Source organism: Anser brachyrhynchus, assembly GCF_964034855.1.
Source record: "Anser brachyrhynchus genome assembly, chromosome: 8".
Classification (NCBI taxonomy): Eukaryota; Metazoa; Chordata; class Aves; order Anseriformes; family Anatidae; genus Anser; species Anser brachyrhynchus.
In genome coordinates, this window is record NC_137702.1 from 20,032,733 (window position 1) to 20,042,547 (window position 9,815).

The 9,815-nt window shown below is 41.9% G+C and overlaps 1 protein-coding gene across 2 annotated transcripts; it reads left to right on the forward strand.

Annotated features, from left to right (window-relative positions):
• The first annotated feature begins 1,654 nt into the window (after nucleotides 1-1,654).
• Nucleotides 1,655-7,602, forward strand: HEBP2 (heme binding protein 2). 2 transcript variants are annotated; one of them, XM_080601937.1, is made up of 5 exons: nucleotides 1,655-2,687; nucleotides 5,011-5,095; nucleotides 5,447-5,582; nucleotides 6,025-6,190; nucleotides 6,504-7,602. In XM_080601937.1, the coding sequence occupies exons 2-5, from the start codon at nucleotides 5,021-5,023 to the stop codon at nucleotides 6,676-6,678; spliced, it is 552 nt and encodes a 183-aa protein (XP_080458063.1). In that variant the 5' UTR covers nucleotides 1,655-2,687; nucleotides 5,011-5,020; the 3' UTR covers nucleotides 6,679-7,602. The 2 variants fall into 2 exon arrangements, with proteins under 2 accessions (XP_080458063.1, XP_080458062.1); XM_080601936.1 differs by having other exon boundaries at nucleotides 1,661-2,683.
• Nucleotides 7,603-9,815: the final 2,213 nt, after the last annotated feature.

Here is a 9,815-nt window from a genome sequence, read left to right on the forward strand (position 1 = left end):
GACAGAGCGAGAAGCTGAAAAGTCCTTGGCTTAGTGTAGGCACTGCTCTGCAACAATTAAAACATCAGCATGGTATCAACATTATTTTTATCCTAAATCCCAAACACAGCACCCTACCAGCTACTAGGAGGAAAAATAACTCTATCCTAGCTGAAACCAGGAAACTTCCTTTAGGGAGATGAATTAGCAGAAAGACACAGATTATCTAACCACATGTAAAGACATCTTTGCTGTCCACACTATTATTTATAGTAAATATAAACATCACATGGTTTACTTCTCTGTTGTGAAGTAGGAGCTCCTGCATCATCTGCTGTTTGCAAAAGCAAATGCAATTTATACCCGAAGATTCTCATTTCTGTTAAACCAGAACCATTACCAAGAGCAAGGTTGATGCTGTGAGCTGCTTAGGCAAAAAAGCAAAATTGCCTGGAGCGTGTGCACAGCACACATTCTTCTCTGTCCCTTACATGCTGTTTTTTTCATATTAGAATACAGACTTGTCAGTTATAAGAACATAACTCAAAAATATCATTAAATGTACTGTAGCTTTTTCATGAGCTTCACGTCCAATACTGACACAAGAAGTCAGTGGAAAAGATTCATCCGTTTGTGCAAGCCATGTGTGCCTGCCTCTGCAAATACAGGTGACTTACAATGCCTTGCCTACATCTGACAGCCGCGGTTGTAATGTTGCCATAGAACAGACGTAAGCATTTTTGCTTTACAGCATGTTGTTTAAGGTATTGGTTGGGCTTGTTAATGGTAAGTGTAGGTAGAGTCTATAGAGAAGGAAAATGGAAATCTCAACTGGTTGTATCACAGGCTTGTTCTGATACTTACCCACCACGAGCTGCTAGCCTGAAACGCCGGTACCTAAGTACAAACTCACCAGTGCTCTGCACAGGAGTAGCTGCTCAAAACAGTGCAGTTACAGCTAGAAACTGCAAGCTTCTATAGTGCCTGTGAGCTTGCACTCTCATTTCTGCTTCTTTTGTTTACAACAGTACGAAAAAAATATTGCTTTGTCAGCTAATCTAGAGAATACTAGCCACATCCCCACATCCCATACATACTGCAGCTCCTCCTCCCCAGTTATATACGGTATGGGTGCATATATAGTTATGTACCAAACACACGGCCTCACGCCTGCCCTGCTGTCTCTTACAACTGTTGGCATGTCCTCACAGTGCATATGTGAAAAACAATGGAGTGTTGAAAAACAACCTCTGGGGAAACACTGATGATTGTTCTCAAACTTCGGGCTACTCCACCAGGAACAGTTGGCTATTTGTTGGGGACAGAAACGTCAGCTGGACACATACATACTGACTGGGGATTTGTTGTGGGCCTCTCCGCTTCAGGAACAAAACAAGAATTCACAGTGGGCTTGTGTTTATCTACATTTTAGTTGCCACCCCCTTTCAAGGCAATACTCCTCCGTACAGAAGATCAAGGTTAACTGTGTTGAGATGGACCAAACTGTGGTGGCAGGGTGTAGGTTTTTTACTGCTTTACTACTACTTCTCTGCTCTGAAGAAAGTAATTACCAGCACACACTTTACAGGAAGAATAGGTGGAGAGAGTAATGTAACAGCTAACCTGACACAAGCAAATGCCGCTGCATGCCTTTAGCTCCGATGCAGTGCCTGCCAAGTAGCAGCTTCTTCTCCAAAACGCCCTGCTGAATTTCCTGTTTGATCCAAACAGAACACAGATGAAACAGAGATAGTTTACTCCATAAAAGTGCTAAACCTGCAGGGAACTGGGTTGTGGCCTTAGCATATTCTAACAGGCTCAACTAGTAAAACCCACTTCACACCAGCCCACTTTTGTGCCATTAGGGAGCAGTTTGCAAGAGCTATTTGGCTTTTTTTTTTTTAATTTCCCTTTCAGAACAGGAGTGTATCAAACAACATTCCACATGAAGCGTTCTCAGAAATCAAACTGCAAAATTCAGTCAGCTTTCCTGTGCTGGTACCTAAATGTGTCTGGAGCTGCAGCTGGTTAAATGAAGAGTCCAGCTTAACTTTGTGTGAAGCACCACAGATTTTCACAATAGCTTTGTACAATCCCTTTGTGTAGATATCCAAGGGCTAAGGGGGCTGATCAGTCTCGAACGCCGTTCAAAACAGCCAGTCATTACAGAACACTGTCTGTCTTTCATACCGGGTCAGCAGAAATCTTGTGAGGATGGTCTTAGCTGTTTGCAGCCAGATCTGTACCCACCATTTCACCCCAGGGTTAAAAAGGAAAAGCTTTCATTTTCTAACATCCCTTTGCAATCTGAGCTGGGGGCGTATGACATTATTTTTTGTACATTTCTTTCTCCCGAGAGCACAAAACCTACCGCCGACCCCAACATAAGTAGGCACAGTGCCATGGAAGCTGGTGGAAGTTACACAAGGGTGCGAAACGGTTTATGGAGCCAGATCACACACTGGACCCAATGTTGGCTCGTGGGCTGTAGGTGGGGCTTTCGGCATTTGTGTGGGAGCTCTCCAATGAGACCCAGAGGGGTCAGGCTACAACGTCTGGTTTTCATAAGAGCATCTCCCTCCAGTAGGGCTGCGGCATGGGCGGGGTTTGATCGAACTAAAATAAACACCGACACGCAGCATCTGCTACGTGCAGCCTCAGAAGGACAGACTAATAGTTAAGACAACAGCTTATTCACCAAAACGTAAGTATGTCCACTTTCTTCGCTTTGAAAACATAATTTGCAGCTCTACGGAATATCATGTTCTGGCTATGTTTACTTACCACATCATCATAATCTCTGGAGGTGCTTGCAAGGAATTCAAATATAAATATTTGGAGGCTTCTTGGTGTCTTGTTTTCCCCTTTTCACCCCCCAAATAATTGCCTTATGTAACTCAAATATTTCTTACACGCAGCCATGATAGTATTGGCTGCAGTTATAGAAGTTCTGTGAGCAGCAGCTAAGAAGAGGTTTAAGGAGGGGTTGGGATTGGCACGTACAGAAACAAGCCAGCTAATACAGCAGCATGTTGAAGCAGAGGAACATTTACTTCTCTGCTTTCTAAGATACCCAGGGAGCACAAGCCAAGCATGTTTTCTACCAAGGTGTAGCAATGAGAAATAAAGTGTCAGCAAAGCATTATCAAAATTTTTTTTGAAATGGCAGTGGATAAAACATATTCACGCAGTAGGTTTCCATATAGATTGTTCACATTTGCTTCCAATAAAACCATTGGATTTGTGCCTTCTTGCTACGTTTGGATGGTATGTATATACTATTGACAAAAAGTGTATAAATGTATAACAGTCCATTCCAGCCTGACTGCTGAACTTCATGCGGGCACCTGTCTTCAGGATGGGACAGGGAGGGGGACAGTGCCTGCTTTTACCTGCTGGAATCAGTATCCGGCTACATCGTTCTGACATTCACACCACTACTCCGCAACAACGGAAGGAGCTACTAGAAAACACTTTTCAACATGTGCATGTCTGTGTACTACGTAAAGGATTACATGAGAAATCAGTGCCAGCAGCTTGGGTTGGGTTTTTTTTTTTTTTTTTGATAAAACCTTTTCACCTTCATAGATCCCAAACAGAAAACTGTCTGTAGCCACCTCAAAAACAGGGTACAGGAGGAGATCAGTACTGAACAGCAGTCTGCAGCAGCGTATGGCTGCAGTGAATAGGTACTATTCCAGAATATCTTAAAAGATAACAGGACTATCGTGTTAAAGACAGCATACCTTGAAGACTTTAAAAAATGCTTATCACGGATTGCAGGTGGTCCATCCGTTGCGTTAGGTACCACCGTCATTCAGCAAACTGAAACACTCTTGTGGACTTCAAAAATCGACACTGTCAGTAATCTGAGGTGGCATGATTTCACCTTGCCTCTCAGAGCAGTGCTGTATACCTGCTGCTGGAAGTGGGGGATGCTGTCAGTTATAGCACCTTGAATTTAGTATTCATGAAAGCCCGTGAAAAAAGTGGTCACGAGTCACAGAGCAATCAACGGCTTCTTGTGTGGGCAGCTATAAACAGCTGAGGAGGCAGAGAAATGAAAATTAACCCCAAAGCTGCTTCTGCTGCCCAAGAAATACGCAACAAAGTCGTGCTCTGAGAAGACAATGTGCTATGATCTAAGTATCAAGAACCTTGCTGAATTAATGGCATGCTGCCTTCGCAATGTGAGGTGCATGCTAAGGATACTGTAATGTAACAGAAAGCAGAGATTTTCTCTGGATGTAGTTGTGTAGTGCTATCTGCCTGGTGTTGACAAAAATGATAAACCAAGGCTCCAAATATTTCAAAGTAAGACTTAATGAGCTATCACTATTTCAGTAGTGGTTTTGATTATTTTGGGACAGTGAGGGGAAGTTGAGTGTTTTCATGTTTTCAGCATTTTCCTTCCACATGAAGGCTAGCTAAGAAAGCAGCTACATAGTCATAAATAACAAAAATCTCGCCCAGTCACCAGACTCCGGATGGTCTTTAAGAAAGGCATCAACTCCTATGAGATTTCCAATGTTATGTACACCATCACTACTACAGCAGCCACCAACAGTGGTACCTTTTCATCCAGGTGCAAAGTGGTTTAACTGCTCAGGTCCATTTCACTTGCAGGATGATTTCCACCTTCTGTTTTGCAGCCAGGAAATGCCCTCACTTCACAGGGAAGCAAGGCAGCTTACACCGAATGATGAACACTCCAACAGCAGCCTAGCCATGGTTTCATGGTCTTGTTTCTCTGTTCCCTCATGGCTAAAAAGATTTCATGTCTTTTTGTTGAAACCCTAAGGATAAGGGGTGGAAGCCAAGCCCTTCACAATTTCAGGGACAATTACCTTTCAGAAGTCTGGTCTTTGCCTGAACTTAATCAGTCACTTCGGTGCATGTGTTACTGATAGGTTGGAGACCAGAGGCTGAGGAAAACCTCTTAAATTTAGCAGAAAAGTCCTAGAGTTTTCTCATACCCCATTTATATACCGCATTGACTGGAGAGGCCAACGAACTGTGTCTGCCTTTCAGCTCCACCACGATGATCAAATCCTTCAAGCAAACATTTCTGTCCCTGGATCTGCAGTCTCCTCGGTGGAACCCAGCAGAGACAACGGTAACTCCTAAAGGCCAGGAGAACAGAGTTCGCCATTGTTGGGGTGGATTTAGGATTCTCAGTCTGAGAACGAGCATGAAGGAAGTGTTCCTACTCTGTTCATGCCTAACTGCAAAGGGGGCAACAAGCACACCTACTCCTAAGCTCTGAAGAGCTCTGTCTAAGGCAGAACAGCACAGTTTTGCAATGGAAGTGTCAGAGTTTGACCCTGGGGGTACGCCTGTAACTGCAGCTAGGAGGCTGCCTGGGGTTATTTAATCACAATCCTTCCAGGCTGATTTGGCAAGAGTAGCCATTTGTGTCATCGTTAGTATTCATCTTGTGGTTACTGTGACTTTTGCTACCTTCCAGGCAAAGGATTACGAACTGCGCCAGTATGAAACAGCTAAATGGGTCAGCACAGTCATCAGAGGAGAGACCCAGAAAGAAGCATTGCGCCAGGGCTTCTGGAAACTCTTCCACTACATCCAAGGGAAGAATGAGAAAGGTAGAACATGCTGGTTTTGAACTGCTAGAAGCACAAACGAGATGATGCCAAGTAGCTTAAGGCAGTAGATAACCTTGGACACACAGAAGGCTTTTCCTAGTCTAACATCCACCTGCCTACACTAGGCCATCCCACCTCTTCCCAGGTCCCTCAGGGCTAGGTGTAACAGGAAGAGCAAGAGAGAAGCTGAAGCCTCTGTTCCGAGGACCACATAGGATTGAAGGAGCTGCAGCCAGAACAGTGAGAAAAGTCAGTGAGGAGTTGCTCTACAGTTAGAAAGGAAAGCAGAACGCAGCAGTACATTCCTTTGCATCAACGTGCAAAAGAGCAGTAATGCTGGGAAGCTGCTTTAGCATGTGCTTTTAGGCAGCCTGCATTGCTCCTTCGAGTTGCATTCAGACACTGCCTTTGCTTTCAGCTTATTACACTTTCTATCCTTTAGAGATGAAGATTGATATGACTGTGCCAGTGACATGTCTGGTAAAGCATGGCTGTGCAGACTTCAAGGTCTCTTTCTTTGTGCCATTTGAACATCAGGACTCCCCGCCCCAGCCCACAGACTCAGATGTGTTTATTGAGGAGCGGAAGACAGCAGCCGTCTTTGTCCGGTAAGCTCACAAAGGGTTGGGGTTCACCTAGCAGGTCTGATTTATTCTTACTTGCATCTGATTTTTAACTGTGTATTTACACACTGTTATTTAGAGCCTAGAGTTCAGAGGCAGAAGTCATTCACCCTGACTAGTTATGTGCCATTTAATAACTACAAACTGCATGAGAACTGCTCAAATACTGCATTGCTTCCCAACCCCATCATCTCTTCGGCAACACAAAGCACGGAGCTTTTTGTGCACGGAGATATTTTGACCTTCTACAAATTGGATAAAATCCCCCCCCCCTTTTTTTTTTTTTTACTTCAACCAGGTCCTTCAGTGGATTTGCCTCAACAGAGAAATATGCTGAGGAAGCTGAAGTCTTGGCCAAAATCTTAAGAAACAGAGGCCAAGCATTCCATGAAGATTTCTTCTACACTGCAGGCTATGACAGTCCCTTCAAACTCTTCAACAGGCACAATGAAGTGTGGTATTTTAAGAAGTAATGCAGGGGAAGAATAAATACAGGGGGAGAATACTAAGAGGCTACTAACCAGTTCTGAATGAAAAAAGACCTTATTAATGGGTTTTGCTTTAGTGCAGAAGAGATTTACTTTTCACATGAACACAGGAACATCTCTAATTCACTTTCTCTAGGATGAAAAACTGTTCTGCCTAAGAAGATTTCAGTTCTTTCTACAAAGATGTAATTGAAGTTTAAGTAGCTCACAGAAGCTGGATTGTGAGGCAGATGAAACTTAATTCTTTTCCTCTTACTGAAAAACTCTTGGTAGCACTAATTATCTGAAAACATTCCTGCGGAAGTGTTTGTATGTTTGATTTTACTTCTTGTTGGAATTGCCACAGCAGTAGTTCAAGTGTTATGGAGAGTAAGTTCTTCATAAAGCTTTTCCCCTATTGATATCACACCTGAAACACCACAGAAATATGGGGGAAGTACATTAAATTTTTTTTTTTTAAAAAAGAAACCTGGCACTAATTAGCTTTGGGAAAAAGCAATTCCTTAGCAGGCCCCAGTGCCACCTAAGTGTTTATATTTAATAGAATTATAAAAATCTCCCTCCTCTGCTTATAGCTGTCTCATGGAGGCTGGATGCTACCTTGCTCCAGAATAATTATACTCAATCCAGTGGAAGCATGTCAGAATACAAGCTGTATACTTATTCTGTGAAAATCTGTTGTTGCTCCATTACAGACTGTCTCTATACTGCTTCCATAGTTGGTATTTTTGAGCAGTATTTTATCTTTTGGAATTACCTGACTAAAAAGCTCTTAAGAGAAGTTGCATCAGCCACTATGGGTCTTGAAATGAGCTAATATCAGCACTTCAGCAGGCTTCAGTCTGAACAAAAAAGCAAAGCCCTCCAAGTAGCTGCAGTCCAATAAAACACCAGATTTTCTTTAAACTACTGAAATTAGCATAATTAAGTCATGTACTACCAGACATACCAGTTTAGAACCAAATATGCAAATCATGTTCAGCTCCCACCTATGAAACACTAATTGTACTTTTTTGTAGCTTTGCCTAAATCTAGATAGCGCTCACGTCAACTCCAGCCTGCTCTAACACTGGCAATAGCTACACACCCTCTACAGTAAAGGACACTTGCAGGACTAGCATTACCTTAAATTAGTTTGCTCCCTGCCCTAAAGTCAAGGATTTGAAGCTTTTACAGAATAGCCTAGAGCTAGTTTACAGCAAGCTCGTCAAGTCAGAAAGCAGTTCACAACAACAGGCAGAGTTTACAAAATTTTATTGGCTCCAATCAGTGTATGAGGCAAATGTTACCACCGCAAAGTCTTGGTTTTCTAATGCTGTTCATGCAAGTGTAGCTGATTATTCTGGGATCTTCCACCTATTAAGTACAGCATAAGAACCATTATAAGGCACCGAACTAGCACAAGAAGCTGACTGGAACATCTCAGACCTTAGATTTTCATCTCTGTTCAGTGAGAGAGTTCAAGCTAAGGTTTTAATCATCATTTGTTCCAGCAAGTAAGTTTTATTACTACAGTTACACTCACCTTTCTCATTCCTCGTATTAGTTTCAAAGTTGCTTCCTCACCTGAAGAAAGAAAATGCAGTTAAAACACAGTAGCACAACTACTAGAAGTTCCTCTCAGCAGTTGTGTAGCCTCAGAAAGAATGGAACGGAAGTGGTAATATCACAGTAACTCATCTGGCAGAATCAAGTTTCATCAGTGGCTACAAAAACTCCCCAAGTTTAAGAAAAAATCTGCTGTGTGATCTTACCAGTGAGGCAGCAGACAATAGTTCTTTCCTAAGGAAGAGAGAAAATTGTTTCAGAATAAGGTATCACTATATGCAACTTTATAGATCTATGAAATTCTATACAAATTAATTTTTAACCCATAACAAGGCTGCATTTTGGCCACCAACTGACAGCTTCAATATGTAACATTCAAACAGAACATAGAAACTTAAATCTTAATTGAATTGGCCATACAGAATTACTAACATCAGAAGAACCACAAAAAAGTAGTTGGTTATATTTGCTTTATGATACTCTCCCTCCCCAGAGAGAGATTCTGTTGGAATGCGTTATGATACCTAAAATACAAGTCCCATAAAGGACAGGTTTTTGAGATGAGCTTAAATAGGTAACTTATTGTGGGTGAGAATGGGTCTACTCAAGAAAACTTTGTACAGTCTACAACTTCGATTTGATCCTGAATGTGTACACTGAACAAAACCACAACTGTCACCACTCAAGTGATTTTTGCCAACTACAGGATATCAGATTGTGTGTTTTTTTATTTCAGGAGTGCAGTAGTGTTACAGTCATTTCATAAAACAGCCAGATACATCAGAGTTATGACGGGAGTTGTACGCTTGCTGCTGTACAGCACTCTGCTGTATTACATTATCAACAGCGTATTGGTTTAAGTAGTTTCCACCAATTCATTTTTACTATTTCCACTGTGTGAAGACAAAAGAATAAAAAGTTTTAGTCATGGAGGCCACATCTTTTGTTCATACAAACTGAACTCTACGTTAAGTTTGCCAGTGACCACAGTTTAGGAATTGTCAGGGTACCAAAGCTGCCGGAAAAACTCTTATAGTGAAGTTCATTCTTGCTCCATGCACATCATTTTTATTCCCACAATAGCTGGGAGTGGGAGACTCACAATAAAAGAAACATATCTGATTATGTACTAATGTTATGCACTTAACATAGCAGAAATATTCCAGAAATTACTGGACCACCATGATCAATAAAATGTTCTATTTTACACTTACCTCAAAGAAGCAAAATCTTGGTTCTCACATACTCCTTCCTTCTCAGCTTCACTCTGTAACAAGTGCATTTTTATTAACACTCTACTTGGCCATGCTTCAAGAGTTAGTCTGAATGCGCGTACTGTTTCAGATCAAGAGTCCTCCTCAGTATTTTTCAGAGAGATTCCCATTGCTTAGAATTAATCATCACAAACAGTACATGCTTAGAGTAGCTTAACATCCCCATCTTCACTCAAATCACGTAAAAACTCTCATCTTGCCTTTGAGACAAGGAATTTACCAGATTACTCCGACTATAAGATCAGTACTACTGTCTGCCAAAGCCCACTGCATATATTAAACAGCAAATAGGCATACTAT

Excerpts from the sequence above, each read along its gene's own strand:
- HEBP2 (XM_080601937.1), top strand. The coding sequence starts at position 5,021 with ATGATCAAATCCTTCAAGCAAACATTTCTGTCCCTGGATCTGCAGTCT. Across the intron at positions 5,583-6,024 it reads CCAAGGGAAGAATGAGAAAG|AGATGAAGATTGATATGACT; the intron begins GTAGAACATGCT and ends TCTATCCTTTAG. Across the intron at positions 6,191-6,503 it reads ACAGCAGCCGTCTTTGTCCG|GTCCTTCAGTGGATTTGCCT; the intron begins GTAAGCTCACAA and ends TACTTCAACCAG.